At 40.7% G+C, this 24,333-nt stretch overlaps 1 protein-coding gene across 1 annotated transcript; it reads left to right on the forward strand.

Annotated features, from left to right (window-relative positions):
* Positions 1 to 18,135, forward strand: rpl7l1 (ribosomal protein L7-like 1). The gene is made up of 6 exons (XM_084560783.1): positions 1 to 46; positions 2,285 to 2,393; positions 2,519 to 2,682; positions 15,723 to 15,860; positions 15,942 to 16,051; positions 16,814 to 18,135. The coding sequence occupies exons 1-6, from the start codon at positions 33 to 35 to the stop codon at positions 17,020 to 17,022; spliced, it is 744 nt and encodes a 247-aa protein (XP_084416909.1). The 5' UTR covers positions 1 to 32; the 3' UTR covers positions 17,023 to 18,135.
* The last annotated feature ends 6,198 nt before the right edge of the window (positions 18,136 to 24,333 follow it).

Below are 24,333 nucleotides of genomic sequence, written 5' to 3' on the forward strand. Positions count from 1 at the left end.
TTCAAGCGACAACTGCTTGTTCCGATTTCACCATGGCCGAAGCTGAGTATGTTTTTCTTTTTAATCAAATCTTAGTCCATCCGATCTTCGTATATATGTGCTTGTATTGTTTGTAGTCTTTCAACAAAATACAAACATTGCTAATTCGTTCAAGGCCTGTATTTAAAGTGTTGATGAGCAAAACAGCACACTGCAAGTATCTTAATTTCACATGGATTTAGGCGTGTAAAAACTACTATGCATTTGACTTTTAATTGTTAATATTCAGAACTGCTTGAATGTGAAAATGAAATGGCATTTTTGTAGCTGACAGCACACGCGCTACACGTTTTTATTTTATGTTTGAATAACGCTATGGCCAGTGTTGGGAGGGTTACTTTTAAAATGTATTCCCCTACAGATTACTGATTACATGTCCTATTCCCTTGGATTACTCAAGTAAACTAATGTATTCTAAATTCTTTTGGATTACTTTTAGCTCACTTCAAAATCGTCTAGTTGTGCGTGTTTATCTGGCACACTGAACACATGCTTTAGAGAACGATCTAATTACTGTCTTCAGAGAAAAGGTTATGCAAGTATACAAAACACAAATGTGGTGCGTTTTGTCCTGCAACTGATACTATTTCAAGAAAAGTGGCATCCAAGAGTCAATAGTCTTCAATTTAATTTCCTTTACCTTTATTAATTTCCACAGCTCAGAAATGAGGGAAATTAAATGCAACATGGCTGCTTTAACAAGCAGGTGTATAACAAAGCAAAAACATGCTTTGAATGTGCATAAAATAAAAATTGCAACTGCACTGAGAACAATACAGGGTGCAATCATGCACTTTGTGAACTCACAGCAAACACATTATGCATGGTCAAAAGGTGACGCTTTGTCAGTGTGCTGCATCAGAGTCTTCCTGCACATGGGCGTTTCCCCACCACTGATTCCTTCAGTTTATGGAAGTAAGGTTGTGCACTGCCAATCACAAAGTCAAAAATTAGCGTTTACTTTGCTGTGGGTAGTGGTGGCAGGTACTGCGATGAGCTTTGCTTGCTTCTGATGGGTTCCAAAAGTTGTACTGGTAGTGGTGCTGCATTTGTTACCGTCATCAGCAGTCATCATTTTTTCAGTCCTTTTGGCTGCTGTCCTCTGCATGGCTATGAGGTGCTTTCTCTGAATATAGATAAAAATAAATAAATACAAACAGACTGGAAAAAAAGAATCACAATCAGTTGATTAGGTACATTTTAATGCTTGAAAAATACAATAATGTTAGATAATTAGCCCAGTGCTGATGAACATAATATCTTCATCAGCCAAACCAGATTATGGTAAGAACCAACCTAGTGGTGGCAATACATTTATGGACTAAATGGTAGGCTGCTGGCATGTACAAACACCCAGCAATATTTAAATGATTTTAAAAAATTCACCAAGCACATAAAATTAGTATATTAAAATAGAGCAGCTTTCTCATGATACTCAATACTGTTAAAAATACAGCCTCTGAGCCGCTAACATTAATGCAGAATTATACACAATTTAAAATAGGCCTTGTTTGTGAGTGTAGGACAAGCAACATGGGAGCCAGTGGACATTAACCCTTCTTTCTTTCCCGCATGTGAACACTCTGAACCGGCAGAGCTCGATTAATAGTTAGCAACTCACTTAATTAGTCAACTTACCTTGTGATGCTTCTTCAGCTTAGACGATGCTGAAAGCAGCTTCGTTGATGGTAAACAAAGCTTCCACTGCACTGTGATGATGCGTAAAATGTTCTCTAAATTTCCAAAAATGCATTTTTGTCTTCCTCCAGGTCGTTTTTATCATCCTCTGCCATTGTCATTCAGTTGTGTGTGGAAAGTCCTCTCGCACATTGACTTGCAGTGTAACTGCGCACATAATGCCACCTGCATCCACACAGTGCAACCTGTGTTTAGTTCCGTAAAGTAATCCCTAAGTAATCCATTTTTTTGAGAAAGTAACTGTATTCAGAATACAGCAAATTTAACTGTAACAGAATACAGTTACTCTGATTTTGTATTTTAAATACGTAACGCCGTTACATGTAATCCGTTACTCCCCAACCCTGGCTATGGCAAGGAATCCACCATCAACCAGTCAGATGTAGTATACCTGATTCGCTCTGTGTGGAAACAGATGACAACCTATTTTCTAACGTTTTTCTCTTAACATGTTCAAAAAAAACTTTGACAGTTGTAAAATCAACCAGGAAAATCTTTTCTCGAAGGCTATCTTAGTTGACTTCGCTTTTCTGTGTTCTATCGTCAGATCGAAAAAGGTGATCAAGTTAGTCCCCGAGTATCTCCTGAAAAAGAGGAAATCTTACCAGGCCATTAAAGCCACACAAGCCAAGCTTGTGCTGCTTGAGAAGAGGAAGGTAAGTTATTTTGTTTTTTCTTGGAATTATTTAGTAATTTATTCATTATTACTCAGCTTAACCGAATTTGACTCTTCCGAAACAAATACTCCAACTGTGATTACACTACGTATCTTTAATTGCAGATATCAAGGGGCAAACCACTCAAATTCAAGCGTTTGGAGGATTTCTTGAAGGACAGTCACAGGAAGCATCGCGATGATACTCGCATTCGCAGGTCTGAACACAGACCACCTGCTCCTCTGCCTCCTGCTAAGAACAAGCTAGCCTTCGCTGTCCGCATCAGAGAGTGAGTAGTTGGTTTTTATAATCGTTTATGTGTTCATCATAGATATTTGGTCAGATACCAATACAGAATCCCAGTCCTGTTTCCAAACACATTGGAATGCTGTGATTTGGAAAAAAATAAAAAATCAGTTCATAGTTCATTATAGTTCAGTGTGATCTTGGGACAGTTTATAGTTCAGACTGATCTCAGGTCAGTTTATAGTTTTGAACATTGTATGTAAATGGATAAAGTACAAAGACATGACATGAAATGTTACAACTGAAAAAGGTTTATGAAGTATATATGAAGGATCCGATACAGATCTTCTAATATTCAGCCAATATATCAGCCAATCTGAGTCCAAAAATATTAAATAAACAACATGTCCTATCCAGGAGATTCATAAAGGCTTTACTCTTCTTACTTGTATTCTTCTAGATCAGCGGTTCCCAAACTTTTTTGGCCGCGCACCACCTTCTATGTCCCAACAGGGTTGACGCAGCCCCAATCCCCAACACCTTAAAAAAAAAAAAAAAAAAAGGAACAGGCTTGTTTTATAGCCATATCAAAGGCGGCATGTTTAATCATGCTCAAATGACCAGAACACACACGCATTAGAAAGGAGTCACGATCACAACAATGCGCTCTCGCATTTGAATTACACTGAAATACTGTAAAATTTTCAATATAATGCAACAAAGTTACGCACAAGCTTCCACTTTAAGAGCAAAGAGCATGGATGACAGGCTCATAGGCAGAAAGCAGATAAGCTGGGGAAAATGTGATACTATTTTCAGCCGCGCTAAAGGGGAACTACTGTTTTTTTACAAATGGACCTTATTTCTGGCATAAAGTCAGAATCAGAATCCTTTATTAATACTTCAAGGAAATTGTTTTGTTGCTGTTGCTGTTGCTCCCCTAAAGTTACAGTTGCTAGTTGACAGAGCAAATACAATAGAATAAAAGTAATACAAAAATATATAAAAAATAAAGTAAAAGAAACAGTATTGCACAAGTATTAAAAATAATCAGACTAAACCTCTCCTGTTTTAGGTTCGTTAGGATTACTAAAACTATTTCTATTTGCTAAATGCCACAATAATCAGAGAGAGAATTTCTTAGAGAATTTTTTATTACTTTCTTCAAAGTCAGAAGTTTACATACACAAAGATTACTATGTCTTTAAACAATGAAGGAAAGCCCTGATGATGATGTCATGGCTTTGATAGCTTATGATAGGTTAACAGACAACATTTGAGTTAATTGGAGACACACCTGTGGATGTATTTTAAGGCTACACCTCAAACACACTGCTTCCTTGTTTGACATCATGGGAAAATCAAAAGAAATCAACCAAGATATCAGGAAGAGAATTGTGGAGCTCCACAAATCTGGTTCCTCCTTGGGTACAATTTCCAGATGCTTGAAGATGCCACGTTCATCTGTTCTAACAATTATATGCAAGTATAGACACCATGGGAATGTCCAGTCATCATACCTCTCAGGAAGGAGACGGTTTCTATGTCCCAGAGATGAACATGTTTTGGTCCGAAACGTGCGAATCAACCCCAGAACAAAAGCTAAAGACCTTGTCAGATGATGGCTAAAGCTGGTAAGAGAGTGTCATTATCCACAGTGAAACGAGTCCTGTACCGACATGGACTGAAAGGCCACTCAGCGAAGAAGAAGCCATTACTCCAAAAGCAACATAAAAAAGTCAGATTACAGTTTACAAATGCACACAGGGACAAAGACCTTCATTTTTGGAGACTTGTCCTGTGGTCTGAAACTAAAACTGGAACTGTTTGGCCATAATGACCATCGTTACATTTGGAGGAAAAAGGGGAAGCTTGTAAGCCTGAGAACACCATCCCAACTGTGAAGTATGGGGGTGGTAGCATCAAGTTGTGGGGCTGTTTAGCCGCAGGAGAAACTGGTGCACTTCATAAAATAAACGGCATCATGAGGAAAGAACATTATTGAAGCAACATCTCAAGACATCAACCAGGAAGTTAAAGCTTGGGCGCAATGGACAATGATCTCAAGCCCATAGAAAATTTGTGGGCAGATCTGAAAAGGCGTGTGTGAGCGAGGTGGCCTACAACCCTGACTCAGTTACACAAGTTCTGTCAGGAGGAATGGACCAGAATTCCAGCAGACTATTGCAAGAAGCTTGTGGAAGGATGCCCAAAGCAGAGGCGGTCCTGGCTAGATTTACGCCCTGGGCGAACCATCCCTTGGCCGCCCCACCCCCACCCCGGAAAAAAATAAAAAAAAGACTTACCCCCAAACCCCGCCACCAACAAAACAATATATTATATTATTTGTATGATTTTATTATATATAATCTTAAATACAAAAAAGTAACAAGAACAGAGAAAATACAAGATAACTAAATGAAATACAGTATATAAACACCAGTGTAAATTGCACAAATCCTTCATCACAGGATCTAATAACCATGCTTGAAAAATCCCTGAAGAAAGCTAAAAAATAAATAAATAACTACATAAAAAAAGATTCCCGCAGTAAACAATTTCGTATTTTACATACGAGTTTTGTTTTGCATCATCCTAATACCATCTGAACAGTTCCAGTTATGATAACACACCACATAGAGAAACAGCAGATAATTAACATAATCTGAATTCAGTGCTCAGACTGTATCAGATTTTTCAACCTGGGTTTTTCACCCTGTTTGCAACTGGCATTAACATTAACAGCAGGTGTGAAATGCAATCTAAAACTTGACTTTTCTAGCCTTCTTTGATGCAAAATCATCAATCACATCATCATACGAAATCTGTTGTGCAATGCTAATAGTTGCTAGTTCAGCAAAATTAAAAACCAAATACAGTTGTCTTCTGTGGCTAATAGCAACATATTAGCAAGAGGCTAATAAATAGCCTATAGCCTACTGTCACTCACGTCACTCATAGAAATCTGCATACCTTTATCTTCTTTTTCTGAACTGGGCACCTGATGGCTTCTTTGATCTTTTACTTTGATCCATGATGAAGATGAAGACTCAACATCATTAACTTTTGCATTAATGGTATATGGGTCTATGTTAATTTTAGGAATGAAATACAATTTATTTGGAAACAGTTTGTGTTGTGTGGCCTGGGATCAGTCCGTCCCTCGCCCCCCTCCTCCTTGCCTCTTCTGACACACAAACAACCTGTATGACTCTCAGCAGCAAGATGACGTGACAAATGAGGGCGCCCCAGCGCCCACTCCACTAATTTGACATGGAAATGAGCGGTAGTCTAGAAAACTGGCGAGTTTTGGTTTGACTTTTTTTGAGGGCGCCCTCACATAGATTGTGCCCTGGACGGTCGCCCACATTGCCCATAGCAAAATCCGGCCCTGGCCCAAAGCGTTGGACCCAAGTCATACAGTTTAAAGGCAATGCTACCAAATACTAAGGAAAGGTATGTAAACTTGTGACTTTGAAGAAAGTAATCTCTCTCTCATTATCGTGGCATTTAGCAAATAGAAATAATTTTAGTAATCCTAACTGACCTAAAACAGGAAAAAATGTTTATGTTATGGGTTATGGGCTTCAACTGTATCAACTTTTGTATCAGTCGATATCAATAATTATAGATTCGATTTTTTAACCTATTCTACCCAGACTTCTCAACTGTGCTGAACAGGAGCATGTCCTTTGCTAAATGATATGCCACTGCATCCGTTATTTCTTTATATCGCTTTGATGTTTTGTCGTATGGCACTGCTGCTGTGTACCTCTTGATCAGAGGTTGCGCTAGACTTTTTCGTTGTCTGTCATTTTGACTGACTGGGTCATAAAAATCCCGTCATAACCCATTTTTATCCGTCACTTTCATTTTTTTAAAATGATAATGACATATTCAATAGCATTTAATTTTCATTCATTTTTAATTAATATTCAGTAGCGGTGGAAAAAAGATTTGGCTCATATAACCGACCATCAAAGACGACTCAAGAATCATGAATCTAGATGTCTGTTTAACCGGCTCAGTTGAGTCCTACCACATTTGATTGATATACACTTGACAAAAATATAAATGCAACACTTTTGTTTTTGCTCCCATTTTTCATTAGCTGAACTCAAAGATCTAAAATATTTTTTATATACACAAAATAACCATTTCTCTCAAATATTGTTCACAAATCTGTGTAAATCTGTGATAGTGAGCACTTCTCCTTTGCCAAAATAATCCATCCCACCTCACAGGTGTGGCATATCAAGATGCTGATTAGACAGCATGAATATTGCACAGGTGTGCCTTAGGCAGACCACAATAAAAGGCCACTCTAAAATGTTCAGTTTTATCACACAGCACAATGCCACAGATGTCGCAAGTTTTGAGGGAGTGTGCAGTTGACATGCAATGTCAATTGGAATGTCCACCAGAGCTGTTGCCCGTGAATTGAATGTTCATTTCTCTACCATAAGCCGTCTCCAAAGGCGTTTCAGAGAATTTGGCAGTACATCCAACCGACCTCACAACCGCACACCACGTGTAACCACACCAGCCCAGGACCTCCACATCCAGCATGTTCACCTCCAAGATCGTCTGAGACCAGCCACTTGGACAGCTGCTGCAACAATCGGTTTGCATAACCAAAGAATTTCTGCACAAACTGTCAGAAACCGAAGCTCATCTGCATGCTCGTCGTCCTCATCGGGGTCTCGACCTGACTCCAGTTTGTCGTCGTAACCGACTTGAGTGGGCAAATGCTCACATTCGATGGCTTCTGGCACGTTGGAGAAGTGTTCTCTTCACGGATGAATCCCGGTTTTCACTGTTCAGGGCAGATGGCAGACAGCGTGTGTGGCGTCGTGTGGGTGAGCGGTTTTCTGATGCCCAATAAAACAAAACCGCACGTTTCAGAGTGGCCTTTTATTGTGGCCTGCCTAAGGCACACCTGTGCAATAGTCATGCTGTCTAATCAGCATCTTGATATGCCACACCTGTGAGGTGGGATGGATTATCTCGGCAAAGGAGAAGTGCTCACTATCACGGATTTACACAGATTTGTGAACAATATTTGAGAGAAATGGTTATTTTGTGTATATAGAAAATGTTTTAGATCTTTGAGTTCAGCTAATGAAAAATGGGGGCAAAAATAAAAGTGTTGCATTTATATTTTTGTTCAGTGTACAATCAATAAATGGCACCATCCAAACATCTTACATCTCTTCTCGGCAGAGAAACAAAACGTACTACCCAACTTGACCACTAGCAAACTAAGGCACTCAGACACTCACTCGCTTATGCACAATATGCAGAGAAACGAAACTTAACCGACTCATAACCGCTCCTTTTTTATCTACAATTTCCTCTCGCGCTGTCGCACTCATATTCTCCTTTCACTCCACGCCGTTCTTTTTTTTTGTTGTTGATGGGGCTGAACGATTTGGAAAAATAATTGCGATTTTTTCCCCCAATATTGCGATTGTGATTTAATATGCGATTTTTTATTTATTTTTTTTATTTTATCCTCTTTTTCCCAACAAAACATAATGAATGATTTAAATATGAACAACACAATATTAGATACATTCAGTATAAAATGTTTTTTCCCATAGGCTGGGCCTATTTGTTAGAATTAAATTAAAAGATGTATGACTTGAAATAAATGACATTTTTATTTAACTGCTCATTACAGAAACATCTGTGGCTTTGCCACCGTGCATTTAAAGGGGAACTACTGTTTTTTACAACCTGGACTGTATTTCTAGCATAAAATACCATCGTTTACTCACCAATATCACTTTTGTTTCATTTGCACTTGTTCAGGGGATAATTAGATCAACGTATATCAATATAGAGGGAGTGGTCAGGGCATCGAAACATAGCCTCTAAATAACACATTATCTGCAGCGAAACCCGTTCATTCTGCCAATACTTATCGTATGCTAGTGCTATTCCCTGGAGTCCGGAGTTACCTGTTAACATCATGTCTTCTTATATTCTTCTTATATTATTATAAGATTTACATTTGTACAATTTGAGTATGTTACTATTTTATAATTTTCTGTCGTGTTAATAATAATAAGAAAATAAGAAAAATTTGTAAATTGTTGCACATATCAATAAAGTTGTTAAAAAAAAACAAACAAAAAAACATCATGTCTTCTGACCTGGATGATGTCAGCTCTGAGTGCGTGCGCACCCGCTATGGTCGGCTTGTTTACCTGTAATTTGCTACTGCCATGGTTCGTCCACAACCTCAGAGTCGGACAAATATTCAGCCATGTTGCAAAAAACTAGCAAATTATAGGTAAACAAGCTGACCATCGCGGGTGCGCATGCCGCTCGGAGACATCGTCCAGGGCAGAAGACATCGTCCGCGTTGCTCGCGTCACATGACCATCTTGTAATCGCGCAAGTTGCGGTTAGAAAATCGCGTTTTATCATATGACGATATTATCGCAAATACAATTAATCATTCAGCCCTAGTTGTTGATGCCACCAACCTGGCTTAGCTGGGCCGTGATGCGTCGAGAGGCGTTCCTCTGCCTACATCCCCCAGAATGACTTGCAGTTCTGGCTCGGGGTTTTCTTCCTATTTTTCTCTAATGGAGTTCAAGTGAAATTATCAAACATTCTATCGAACGTATTTTCTATTGATATTGATCACGTGTCTATCGCGATAGATATCGACCAGTTGAAAGACCACACAGCTGGGTGGCACAGGCCCTAAGCACTCTGGGACAGACGCCATCCGGGCCTGCAGCCTTCTTACATGGAGTGTCCTCAGCCGTCTCCTCACCTGGCCAGGTGAGGCCAGCTTCACAGCTGGTCGTTGTTGTCCTTGGTGGGGGGTTGCTGCTATGCCTCTGGAGAGGGCTGTTGGAGGAGGTGACGGTGGGGGGAGCAGGGCCATCAATAGGAGTAGGAGCACTGCGAGGCGGGGGAGGGTATGGTGACGCCATCGTTGGTGTTAATGTTGATGGGCAGCTCACAAAGGGGGTTGTGGGTGGGGTCCACTGTGTCAAATCTGTTGAAAAAGAGGTTTAGTTCATTGGCCCTCGCTCTGCTCCACTGCCAGCTGGTTTGAAACCAGTGATGTTTCGCATGCCTCTCCATACCTCCCTCACATTGTTCTGCTGGAGTTTCCCCTCCAGCTTCCTCCTGTATGATTCCTTAGTCTCTCTGATTTTTGCCTTCAGGTCCCTCTGAATCACTTTCAGCTCCTCACGGTTCTAGAAGCCCTCATCTTGGCATTCAATATGTCTTTGAGGTCCACTTGTTACCCATGGCTTTTTGTTTGAATAACGGTAGACAGTCTTTGTTGAGACAATGCAATCCGCACAGAAGTTTATATAAAAAGTTGTACACTCCGTAAGCCCGTCAATGTCCTCTCCATGTGGCTCACTGAGTGTACTCCAGTCCGTTAGTTCAAAACAGTCCTGCAGTGAGTGGTAGGCCTCCTCAGACCACCTTTTCACTGTTTTGGTGGTGACTGGTTGTCTCCTAAACAGGGGCACATAGCAGGATTTGAGGTAAATTAACTATTTATAAAAGTATTTTGCACAGTGACAGACAGATTGCTTTACCCCTTTTTAATTTCACTGTATGTAAAGAATGCTCTTTTTTACAAAACATGTGACCAATAAACTTTGAATTGAATAAACCAGGCTGTGGTCTGACTTGCCCAGGGGGGGAAGGGGGTAAGATCTATATGCATCCCTCACGTTAGCATACAGCAAATCCAGTGTCCTCTCCTCTCTGGTTGGGCAGTCAACGTACTGTGTAAAATTAGTCAGTGTATTTGTCATAGAGACATGATTGAAGTCACCAGAGATTACTATCAGCGCATTCAGATGTTTAGTCTGTAGTTTTGCAATGACACCGTGAATGACGTCACATGCCACCGTCGGGTTCGCAGATGGTGGGATGTAAACCGTGACGGCAATAACATGTTCCTTGATGGTGATATGGTTTGGGTTACACCACCTGTTGTTGACAAAAATGGCAAGTCCCCCTTAAATCTCTTTCGCTCCCTCCTCGCCGCTGCTTTCTTCTGCCTCGTCCTCCATCCCTTACCTCTTCTCCCCCATCGCTTCCTCTTTATCTCCTCGGGGATGAGATCTGTGGGGTAGCCATGATGTTTGCCGGCGTGTCTCAGGTCAAACTGTAAACAATGGCTGTGTCCCGTTCTTGTCCGAACGCAAAATGCTCTCCAGACAATAGTCCCGTTGTGATCAGGTAAGTGAATAAAAGTCCTCTGAGAAGCATCTTTATAAAACAAAGAAACTAATAAATATACAGTATATTTGCGTGCTAAGAAGAAAAAGTTTCAAAGAAATATTTACAAAAGTTAGAAAGTCGGTCGGGAGCACCAGCAACAAGCGGCCGCTCAAGTCAGCATCTGCGCACTTAACACTCACCCATATAATTTTGTGTAATTTGTAGTCGTTTGGGAGATAATTAATTAGTTCATTTCACCAATATTTTGTTATCATACGCTAGTGCTATTCCCCATTGAGTTCCCTGTTGTCATCATTCGGCGTCTGTAGATTGACCTACAGACCCCCGATGATGTCTTCTGACCTGGATGATGTCATATCGGAGTGCCGTGTGCACCCACGACAGTCGGCTTGCTTATCTGTAATTTGCTACTGCTAGATTTTTGCTAGCCTGGGTGCCAGCCGAACTTAGTCCCGCCCACAACATTTGAGGTCTGGAAGTTCAGTCTGGCATCGCTCCGTTAAGGCGCAATTATGCTCGAACAGGAGCTGTTCGTACCAATCAGATTCTCAGGGCAGGCTTTATACGATGATGGACAGATGATCAACAGTAACGTAATCAACCACGACACCAATGTAGGGTAGTCTACACCATTTTAAATGTCTCGTTAGGGCACCACCTCCTGTTATCGTAGGAAGAACACGGTTTAAATCAATTTATCAGTCTCAGTTCAATAATTTGCATATCTGAAGGAGTGAATCCTTTACTACAATTTGTACCAGTCATTCTCTGCCGTAAAACAACATCACAAACAACTTCTTAAGTGTGAACAAATATTTATTTAATGAAGTGACAACTATGAATAAATGAGGGACTAATAGAATATAGGAGTGTAATCAAATGAACGAATATAATAAGGTATGAAATAGTTAATTTCTGGAGCGATGGTGAGAGATGGAGGTGTTTAAGTCCTAAACTAAAGGGAATGGATTTGATACCTAATCTAATCAATCTTCTCTAAAAGATGTTAGTAGGGAGTTTCAAAGTAGTGACACCAACTCTTTGTCTTAAGCGGTAGGAACGATTAAGCCTACTTTTCCGTAGAGTCTTCTCGGCGTCGGTGATGGCGGAGCGTCGGTGTGACGAGATGATGGAGGAGCGTCGGTGTGACGAGGTGGTCAGTGACGAAACGGCACAGCTGATGCAGGTCTCTCTGGGACCGGTAGACAGGACTTGTTGCTTGGTCTGCAACTCCAACACCCAGCTTTGCTTGAGAGCGTTGTAGGTGTTCAGTCAAAGGCAGATGACACTTGGCAATGTCTTTGTGTTTGAAGAAAGAAGTCGGATCGTCACGTCTTCTTGATGTCGTTGCTATGGCAACAGCTTCTTGATTTCTTGATCCGTCGAAGAGATTGGGTCTTTCTCTGATATCCCAGCTGACTACGCTGGCTAACTTATAAACGATGTTGGTTAGTACTTCGGTTCGTAGAGTATAAAAATGAGTAAAGCTAGAAAAATATTTAAGTCACTATAAAAATCGTACGTCGGGAAAAACATCCGACGAGAAACAAACAGAGCTTGAAAAGGACCGTATTGTCAATATTCAAGTTGTTCTTAAAGTTACTAAGTATAAACGTGACTAAGTACGTAAAGAAGAAGACTAAGTAAAACGTAAACAGAAAGTGGAGAGTTGAAAGTGCGGAGAAAGTGCGGCGAAAGAGCGAAAGTATAAAAGTCCTAAAGTGCGGAGAAATGGGTGCGTCTCTCTGGTTTTATGAGTTAATTATTCAGGGCGTGTTTGGATCGGGTTTCCAGAATCTTCGTGCGGAAAGAGAAGATAACGCCTTCTCCTTTGTTTCGAGATGCTTATTGCCTGATCTTCTTAACCTATTTTATATTATTTAATTTAACCATTCCATCACTCATCATGACTCGTTAGCAATGTTTTTCGTATGCGACAACACTCAACATTACAACATGACAAGATGACGTATCAGAATGACTACATCAAAGTAACTCAAAAACATCAATAAATTAATAAACTCAAGTTCTCTTTACATTGACATTTTGCTAATAATAAAAGGTTGAGGTTTCTAAAATAACAATTCCAACAGTTATGATTTCAACTAATAGCTACTATTAGTATAAGAACATACCCAAGGTTCTACATTCTTTAACTTCAACAATTGATTAAAAGAGAGAAAATACTTTTAAAGATAGCCACTTGATGGCAATGTTGATCCATCCTTACTGTGACAAATTATGTGAATTTGGGCTAGCTTTATCGTACAATGATCAAAATCGTCTCATTGTGATCGTAAGCACTTCCAGAACAATAATATATAACTTACCAGGTTATTACATTTTCGATAGTCATATTATAAAACTTAGGTGCTTTTCAGACGAAAATGCAGATCAGAGTCTGGTTCTGGGGAAAGAAAGTTATTTACGACCGGCTTATCAGCGTTTCACTCTCTTGGTCATTCTCGGAGAGGGGGCAAAACCTGTTAAAATGGTATGTTTGCATGTGTCTCTGAAAAAGGAAAATTAGTACATCACAAGTTTAAAACATAATTGAACATCACATTAAGGCTTCTAGACTTTGTCCATAGGAGTCAATTAATTCATTCTTTGTAGTTCCTGACATCGCGTTGATGTTCTTTTGATTCAGGACTAATTAGTTCAGAAACAAGAGTGGGAAATTCCACAAGAAGTGTAAATCTGTCTTTTTGGCTCAGATGACGTCCTCAGCATTAGGGAGGTCCGATAGCGTGGGTCTGTTCAGTGTTTAGACATGGCACCTTTATGGCTAAGGTGTAAAAGGTTGATCTGTTAGAAGAGTTCTTCTGCAAAACAACTTCGTAAATTTAAATTCCAGAGAGGGGGAGAGTTGAGAGGACGACTGGTTCCCCTACACCAAAGAGCGCTTGGGTTGAATTTGTTTACAACAAAGATGGCTGCCGCTGGAGAACTGAGATGTGTAGATTCTGCCATCGAGTCTGTTCTAGAAGATATCGACAGCGCATTAATTTTAAAAGAGGAACAGATAAATGCGATCAAGGCATTTGTTAATCGGAAAGATGTTTTTGCCGTCCTTCATACGGGATTCGGCAAAAGTTTAATTTATCAGCTGGCCATTTTTTAAACACCGGCATGTCGCGTCCCAACCGTGTTATTAAGGACTGACAGGACCGACAAATGTGACACGATTTGTTTGCTGTTTTGTGGAGATGTAATCCTAAACTGAGAACTTGTTCGTATACGCATTCACCTTTAATATTTATCTCAAAAATGATGGCCGTGTTGGTAAGTACTCCGTGTATCCTTAAATTCTTTTTACAACACCGGCAAAAATCGTTTACACTCATCTTCTTCTTCTACTTCTTCCAGCGTGCGTGCAGTTGAGTTCTGTTGACAACTATGCGTCGCTTAACATACGTCACACACGTGACTCTGATTGGTTATAGGTCTATCCAATTGAGTGCAGAGGCATTTTTTTTCCTGGTTCGGTTGAAACACGCCCCATAATCACAGCCCAATGGAGCGGTATCAGACTCACATTCTGACTAGAATTGAGTATGGCTACGTCAGGCTAGATTTTTGCAGCATGGCTGAGGTACAGGTAACTCCGGACTCAACGGGGAATAGCATTAGCGTACAGTGCGTAGAAGAAGGTGACTTCTGCTCCACCATTACATTTTTCAGCTCGCACACACTTTGGGAATCCATGTTCTAGGTCACGTGTGCACCGATGATGTAGTATTGAGAGGATAGCTTGTACAACTCGTAGATGAAGACTAAGCAAGCCCCAGCCCCAGTGCCAGTGTAGTCCTTCAGCAGGGCTATAAACCCTGCTTAGCAAAGATCCAACCCACATTTTTGCAGCCGATCACTAAATGCTCTTGTGGCCAATGCAGATCAGTGTCTGTTTGAAGCCCCTTCAAAAAATTCTTATTTTGAATCATTTATGTACACTCCAAACTGGAATAAAAACCATGTGTCTTTTTTTTTTTTTTTTTTTTTTACTGATCCTGGATAATTCATAGAAAGTAGTACAGTGTACACATTAAAAGCAAATTATAAAATTAAATAAAGGAAAATGTGCACAGGAAACAGTCTTATCTATTTACTCCTTTAAATTCCAGTAGGACGGTGGAAAGAACAAAGGGTCTTCATTATTATCACTATTTTTTTTCTTATTATTATTAAAAAGAGTCTTAGTTGACTAAGAAACTAAATACATACTTTTTCTTGTCTACGGCATGGCTTGCAGTGCTGAAAGGTCGCTCACAATCTGTACTTTTACGTTTTTCTATTACAGAGGTAGATACATGTTGCCTGTTTGATCAGGCAGCTGTCCACTTGGCTGGCTCTGATAGTAGATGTGCAGCCGTCAGCATATATAGAAAGCAAAGAGCGGGTTTGTGTGTTACTTTTGTGGGTCTATGTCCAGAAATGATTTTGTGATTCATACATCATCCATTTAGCCATTGTAGAGATGGCCGATTGAATAATTTAGATGGAATATCCAATTGATTGGAGCACCCTTCACCCAACCACTCTGCAAAGAACTCATCAGGAATAGCTTGGGGAACAAAACAGACAGTCCAAGGCGTTCATCTGGCATCCAAACTCCTCGGGTCCCGATTGGGTTGAGCATTTGTGGGTGCACTGGAGCAGCCTGATCCATCGAGGCATCACCCATAACTCCCATTACCCCATAGAATCGCATTGCCAGCATCTGACTGCCAGGCTCCACAGGACACCTCAAAGTTCCTGTGTTCGTGTCTTGATTGGGTGAGAGCTGTTTTGGAAGTGGGACCTACAAAATGTTATTGATTTTCATGAACGTTCATAATCCTCTCCCCTTAGGATTAAAGGTGTCAGTCCCAAAGTTATGAAGGTGGTCCAGATGATGAGGCTGAGGAAGCTCTTCAGTGGGGCCTTTGTTAAAATTAACAAGACCTCTGTTGCCATGATGAAGATGGTGGAGCCCTATGTGGCTTGGGGGTGAGTGATTCTGTTGTCCTGTAAAGGTTAATCTTGTTTGTAATGATAAATATTATTAACAATTGTTAATCTTTGCAATAGATTCCCCAACTTGAAGTCGGTTCGTGAACTCATTCTGAAGAGAGGTCAGACCAGGACAGGCAAGAGGAGAATCCCTCTCACAGACAACACCATCATTGAGCAACACATGGGTATGTCAGTGACAAATGTAATCTTGGCTTTGGCTGTTAAGTCTTCCACAGTCTCTTGCGTGGTATAGAGCGAGCACAGACAAGTTAGATTTATGAATGAAACTGTTTAATCATTCGTGTTCCCTGAATAGGATTTCAGATTCTTGCGGAATCAACTTTAAGCGTCTCCTTTATGTATCGTTTAAAGGGGAACTACTGTTTTTTTTTTTACAACCTGGACCTTATTTCTAGCATAAAATACCATCGTTTACTCACCAATATCACTTTTGTTTCATATGCACTTGTTCAGGAGATAATTACATCAGTGTATGTCCATGTAGCGGGAGTACTGAGAGCACCAAGACGCAGCCTCTAAATAACGCATTATCAACTGCGAAACTCGTTTATTTTGCCAATATTTTGTTATGATACGCTAATGCTACTCCCCGTTGAGTCCGGAGTTACATGTTATCATCATCCAGGGTCTGTAGATTTACCTACAGACCTCGGATGATGTATTCTGACCTGGATGATGTCATCTCTGAGCGCCGCCCCTCATCCGCTACGGTTGGCTTGTTAACCTGTAATTTGCTACTGTTATGATACCTCAGAATCGGAAAAATATTCAGTCATGTTGCAAAAAACTAGCAGTGGCAAATTACAGGTAAACAAGCCAACTGTCACAGGTGCGCGGGTACACTAAAGATAGAAATGTTCATAATTTACCTCTGTGTTGTCCAAGCCATCCTTCCTGTCACTCACCTGCCTCCTCTTGTTCCTCAGGGAAACATGGCATCATCTGTTTGGAGGATCTGATCCATGAGATCTACTCTGTTGGAAAGAGCTTCCGAGCCGCCAACAACTTCCTGTTGCCTTTCAAGCTGTCAGTGGCTCGTCACGCTGCCAGGGACAAAGCTGGGCTCCTAAAAGACCTGGGAAACCCTGGCTTCCGCGGATCAGAAATTAACTCAATCATCAGACAACTAAACTGAGAGGAAACGCAAGCGAGATACATACTTCTGGACCAGCTTCATGGATGCTGTATTTGTTAAAGAGCAAATGTCAGTGACTACAAAATATTGTACTTTTTGTTGGGCCATATTTAATATGCATTTATCTGTAAATTTAGAACACACTGGGAGATGGCACAATAATCTAAAGTGGAGTGTCTGGCCTCATCCATGTTTGAGTTTTGCACTCACGTTATGCCCGTGACCAGACTGATGAAGCAGTGGTGCTCTTTGCTGAACATGTAATCAAATTTCTTGTGAAATTAAAAATAATGTTCTTACTTAATTATTCAGTAATGTCCTCAGGTCGTCTGAGGAACTGATCAGTACATTTTTTACAACCTGGACCTTATTTCTGGCATAAAATACGATTGTTTACTCGCCCATATAACTTTGGTGTCATTTGGAATTGTTCGGAACATATTTAGATCCAGCGGAGAGCTGCATATATCCATATAGTGGGAGTGACTGGGGCACCGAAATGCAACTTGTCAATAACGCATTATCTGCCACGAAACTCGTTCATCTCACCAATATTTTGTGTTGTTCTTTCGCCAGCTGTTCCTCTGTCTGCCTCCACATCCTCCTTTCAACAAGCTCCTCATCCGTATACTCTGGCTCAAAACAGTAAGGGACGTCCATTATAAACAAAGTCCTCGTCCACAACCTCAGAATCGTAAAAATATTAAGCCATGTTGCAAAAAACTAGCAGTAGCAAATTACAGGTAAGCAAGTTTCGTGGCAGATAATGTGTTATTTAGAGGCTGCGTTTCGGTGCCCCAGTCACTCTTACTATATGGAGATACACGGTGCTCCGCTGTATCTAAATATCTTCCGAATGACACCAAAGTTATATGGGTGAGTAAACGATCATATTTTATGCCAGAAATAAGGTCCAGGTTGTAAGAAAACTGTAATTCCCGTTTCAAAGGAGCTTGTTCTCTTTGCAAAAATAACCAGCCCCCATAGAGTGAGTTTATTTACTGTGTTGAGTTTTCAGTGTTTAAAGAGAAGTCTACAATGTGCTCAATACTTACCTTGTCCTTTATGATTCACTGTTACGGTTGTTTTACAATAAAAACAAACTGGCTCTGCTTTGGAATTTCAAGCGATGTTGGACACACAATGTGAGTCTTTTACAGAATTTACAGAGGAGGCATGAGGTGATTTTTCCAGGGGATGAATTATGGTTACTCAGCTCTGGTGTTAATTGTATAGCAGCCATTTGCTTTTATATAATTATAAAATGCCTCTATTGTTATTTACTATGTGTAACACAGTTGAAAAGGAAAATATGTTAAATATAAATTAGTCACATGATATTACTTCTAGTGTGTTTATACAGCCATATCCGCGCCCCTGTGACGTTATTCTTGTCACTATTAATTCAGTGAGACACATGAGTTACCAGCCGGAGGAGGGGGATGAGATGTGGGAGCCTATGCAGCTGCGCTTTAACGAATGCGCAGTGGGAGAAATGGAGGATGGTGTCGAGACCACTTTGTGAATGTCAAAGTGGAGATGTGTCATTTGGCCAGATGGAAGCAGTGGAGGATGCTCCTGACAAAATGTACTCGTACTTGATTTCAACGTAGAAATTGGCAGGTAAGCTACAGGCAGCGTGTGTGTTATGCAAGATGAGCGATGCATATTGTCACTGAATCTGCAGAATCAATTTGCGGCCATAATTAATTATCATGATGACGATATCCAGTTGCTCCAGCGCTACTGTGAACATTAAACGAACGAGTTCTTGATTAGGAAACGTTATCATGTTCCACAACGCAGAACACAAGTACTAAACAGCTTCCGTGCCCAGAGCCGGCTTCAGGCATAGACGATATAGGCGGTTGCCTCGGGCGCCACCTGCTGGAGCTGGCGCTGCTGGAGCTGGCGCTGCTGCAAGCCCCAAAACAAATAAAAATAGAAAATAATAATAATAATTTGCAGCCCTGAGTGGCGCCGAACAACTCTCGGTTCTCTTAGAAGAGTCGGCTTTTATGGATCCCAAATGGGTCTTCAATTAGCTTGTGTGTTGGCAAACAAAATTTTATTCGTTGTTTTAATAAAAGCCTTATTTTTATGCTGTTTGACATTTGATTTGTAGGACCCCAAAATGGTGCTGTCCCTCCCATTAGAAAACATGTGGTAACAAATAAATATGTTTTTCAGGCCGGCGCCAAAATTGTGTTGTGTTGCCTTCGTAGATATCGGAAATTATGATTTGTTATCGAAAATCTGAAAGCATACTGGTCTTACACTAGTCTCAAATAATGCCAAAACATATGCAATAGCACATCCTTTAACAGCTTAAACTCTGTCAAACTCCATTTAAGTATTTTCGGCCATACTATTCAAATCGTATTAGCAATAACAGAACGCAATAAAACGTTTTATTTGCTTGCGGTAAGGTTTAATGTTTAATTTCCTAGAGGCACGTGAAGATGGCACGTCAAGGAGAATGGGCGGTCCCTAATGCGTCACGTTAATTTACGAGCAGATGCCTGTGATGTTCCATAGCGATTGTATTTTTGCAGATAAACGTGATCGAAGGTAAGCGTGTGAAGCAAATAATTAAATTGTAGCCGTATACTTAAAAAGAAGAACTAAAATATTTGCCACTTGCGACCCGGGTTACTTTCACTGCGGCGGAAGAAAGTTAGGTTAGGTGATTAGGCAGTAGGACCATGTGGGCGCTTGTTTTAATATCGAATCGGTTTGGGAACTTGTATACATTGTGGTTTCTGTTTCTTTAGGTCATGACAGCATTTATTGTAACTACACTGATAACAGAATAGCCGGGGACTGTTAATTTTTGTTACGCTAACTCCACCAATTTGGCAAATATTAAGCCGGATCGGTTAGCATGGACAGTTGAAATGAATGACGAAGCGCGTCGAGAATTAGCCAACACTGCAACAGAAATATCAATGTGAAGGGATGTGTCACATATGCTAAAATAGCAAAGCTAACTAGAGGTGTTTCGTGTGTCCTATGTTGAAGCCCTGACATTTTAGACCATACTGTAAATGGACATTAGGTCGAATTGCACTTTTACCCTCTACCGCTAAAGATATTAACCTCTTCTTAAAGCTGTCGGAGGTGCTGGACTTAAAGGTTACAACTCTCTGATAACACTAATACCGAGTGTTCACAAAGTCAGGTTTCGTTAAACTAATATATGGCTGTTGTTTTATGTTAATTAAGTAAAAGTTGTTTCAGTATTATACCTGCAATAAAACTGGTTTAAAATCTGTTTTAAAGTGTCAGCACACCAGTCAGTTGTATGATTACAAGAACTAGTAATACAACGAGGTGACATAAATGTTGTCAGCTGTGTTTCATACTTTGGTGATCTGGTGTGAAGTTTTAAATCCATGATAAAGACTGACACATGAAGGCCATCACTCCCTGTTTTGGTGAGGTAAAACATTAATCGGTTGAGTGCTCAGATCAAAGTCTTTCTCAGTGCCTCACTATAAAGACTTTACTTGCTATAAGTCTTCAGATAAAGTGTGATCCGACATATGTCTGACAAGAGAAACTGCTTTTTCAGATTCTTTAATCAAGATATAGTGGAGTGTATGGAAAATCAGCTTCATCATGGGTGGTTTTGTGACCTACAGATTACAGATGGTCATTCAATTTGTATTTTACAATTAACAAAACACCTTCAGAAGTGATAGTAGCATATTAATCAGTGATGATAATTTTACATTATACGCCCGCCGATGGGGGGGGACAAACGGGTCTGCTGTCCCGGGCCCAGGGTAGAGAGGGGGTCCCAGAACTGGGCCCTCATTAAATTATGGAATAATTAAAAAAATAGGCATATTTGTGGAAAAAATATGTAATATTTGAGTTACATAAAAGCTTTTTATTTGTTTTCTTCCTAATTGTCCTTGAAACAGTGCCATCGAGAGAGAGAGTTGCGACACTCCCATAGACCTCCGTTGTAAAAAATGGCGGCGCTTTTAACCGCCTACTTCCGGATTTGAAAGTCGGATTAGTTCCAAACACTGTCATTTGGGCGTTCGACCTCATTCACTTACATTGCTGTGCAATGAGTTGTTCCAGAGCTAAGCTGCTGAAATATCGACCTATTTTGAATTGTCAACTGTCTATATTGTGTCAGAGGCCCTTTGCGATGCTTGCTGGTCTTCATTTGTATATGCACAGCGTAATTATTTATATTTTATCTTGGTTGTTTCAACCAATTTTCTAGCATTGCCTGCTAGCTAATTAGCCAGCGCGACTTCCCCTGCTGTGAAGGTAGTTCGGTAATGAATCGCTACCACCTTTATAGCAACTTTTATTTAATTGAATTTTGGGATATACTAACTTTTCATTATGTGACGTGTTGGCTGTACTTAATTTGTTGTACTGTTCCTGTTCCATGTTCACTTGGCTAGTGTACAATTTTCCCAGCGCTACTTGCTGATGCTTGATGAGATGCTGATAGATTGCTATCCCGTATGTCAAGGCATTGTTGTGACTCGTGATTTGAGCGAGGGTTATTTAATTAGGAATAACGGGAATTTTAGGACTGGCGAGTTTGGCGTTGTGGTCCTGGGGGTGTCCACTCATCAGAAGAAGTGAGCTAGCTTCTAGGCGAATTCTGAACGGACCGCCATGGCAGACCTCTTTGCGTTATCACGAAGGTAAGCTAATAGCTGAATCGGAATTTATAAGCAAAATCACGGGAATCAATAGCCTAATACAGCCCAGTTGTGCTCAAATGAATATCGTGAGACGTCTACCATCAGATGAATGATATGGAAAAATTAAGTTAGAGCCTCTAAAGCCAGTGCTACCTACTACCCATGCGAACATGAACACTAAGCTTTTCTCTCCATGTAGCCTAAAACTTATCTAAGTAAGTTTTTCGTTGTCACCCTGCCTCTCCAAATGCAAAACTGACATTAACAAAAATGCAATAATGTAATAACAGCTGAAAAAGTACTTGGGTGTGTGTTTTATTTTATATTTACCGTTCAATAATGCAATCGCTGCTGTCTGTCCCATAGAAGAACATGACAGCCAGCGCATGTTTAGGAACTAATTGGGTTTACATGAACCACGTGACAGCCATAGCGGCGACATCAAAGAGTGTCGCGACTCTCTCTCTCTATGGTTCTGCCTTGAAATAGTTGTCAAGAACCCCCCCACCCCCAACACAAAAATGGTTTGGCCACTGATCAAAATTTGATGTTGCCCTTTGATTTGAAGTTCAGTACGCTCAAAATGTCCGGTCAGCACTAGTCCGGTGCTCAGAAAAGGAAAGAAAAGAGAAGAAGAAAATAGAGGCCTTAAAGATTTTCTTAACAAATATTTAAAAAAAAAAAGGTGGTGACGGTGACGCTGGGACTAGTAAAGTGAATGTAGAGCAAGGTTAGAAACAGCGCAGCCAACGTTTACCAGCCTTGTTACGTAACCTAACAGGCTAGCTCTAATGTTAACGTCCCTGGGGACCATGTTGACCTCGGCGTATTGCTCACCTCACCTTCTCCAGCAACGCTGACGACCATCATTTCTGTGCAAGGTGACCCGACACTCATCAGTGAACAGGACGGTAGACCACTGCTGCATTGTCCAGGTCACATGATCTTGTGCGCACTGCAAACGTTCACGGCGGTATCTTGATGTCAGTGGAATCACATGCAACGGTCGTCTGGCATTCAAGCCAGAGCGGTGGAGTCGGTTGCGAATGGTTTGTCTGGAAACCCTAGTACCCCTCACATCTCGTAAACGGGCCTGCAGCTGTGTGGCAGTTGCATAACGATGTCTGAGTGCGTAGGTCCTTAGGTACTGGTCATCGTTGCGGTCTGTCACTCGTGGGGCTCCACTCCTGGGTCTGTCACAAACTCTGCCAGTAGTTCTGTGTCTTGATGCAAGTCTGCCGATGACACTTTGAGACACACCAAGTTCACGAGCAACATCTGACTGCCTGCCACCGACCTGAAGGCGCGCTATGGCCAGGTGGCGCTGCTCGTCCGTTAATTGACGTCGTGTGATCATGGCTGTTTGAATGATGAACTTGGAATTACTTACTGACAATACCAGCTTTTTATACCCACAGAATGTTGAAATTGATGCCACATTGAAAAGGGTTGTCTTTTAGTATTTTTTTGGTATTGTCCCCAATATGTAAGGCACACTGTACACAGTGAGACCATTACATGGAAAAAACAAAATGAGGTGTGTCTATCACCTCAATACAGTTGCCTCCCTATCCCAAAAATCTCTGAAGTGAAACAAACCCTGTATGTATGACATCCACTGAGTCTCTCACAATATCCCTAACTTATTGTGAGTAGTGACTGCGCTGTGAAGCTCAATGCAGTTGGGCTGATTTGCTCTGAGGTCTGATTATGAAGAGGAGAATTCATCACATTCCTCTTAGAAAGTTCTATTTGGAGGCTGGGAGTTCTGGTACATATTTAAAGGAGAAAGATTTAAACTTTGAAGATAAAGCACTGGCACTGGCTGGGCAGGAACAAAAAAACAAATCCCAGGTGCTCCATCAAATAAACACTAAGCAAAGACTGCATCTAAGGTGTGAATGACCAATTGCTGTTTTGAAGCTGGAATAGTGTTGTGTTTTCAGTTATTTCTTGACATTTGTCTTGCACCCAGTTTTTCTTAAATGAGTCCTTTAAAACTGATGAGTTGTCCTGCTCACATACTTAATCTATGATCCATGCATGGTCTTGTCTGCTATAAAGTTAATGGAACTGGAGATATCCCACCTCCTCAGCACTCTTTTGTCTGTCCTGTTAACCTGACCCCCGGCAGTCAGCTGCCCCTTGGCTCTTTCTCGTAATCGAGAGTGTGGGAATCTGCAGTCCAGCACACTCTGTCAAAGCAAGTGCCAAGCTGAGCATCCTGAGGGAAAGCTCTTTTTTGTTCTCATCGTTCTTCATTCAAAAAAAAAAAATCCCCCACAGTGATGAGGTAAAAGAATAGGGTTATGTATCCCTTAATAAAAACATAATAAGGGATTTGGTTTTGTTTAGTTAAAATGATTGGTACCCAGAAGAAAAAAGTGTTGTTTTGGCAAAGATTTCAATTCTGTTGAATCATCTGTAACAATATTGTGACAGGTAATTTTTATCACATGCTTCTTACGTGTGCTGTGTTATTTTGCTGAATTTTTCTTCGGTCTGCACAGTGCTCATGTTTCAAAGTTGTGACCTGGCAAGGTACTCCTCTCGTAAGCCTTAAGTCTTGGCTCTTGGTATATGACAGCTAGTGGCAGGAGCTCGATCTCAGTAAGTACATTAAGTTCTTTGC

The sequence above is a fragment of the Chelon labrosus genome, assembly GCF_963514085.1.
Source record: "Chelon labrosus genome assembly, chromosome: 14".
NCBI classification, from domain to species: domain Eukaryota; kingdom Metazoa; phylum Chordata; class Actinopteri; order Mugiliformes; family Mugilidae; genus Chelon; species Chelon labrosus.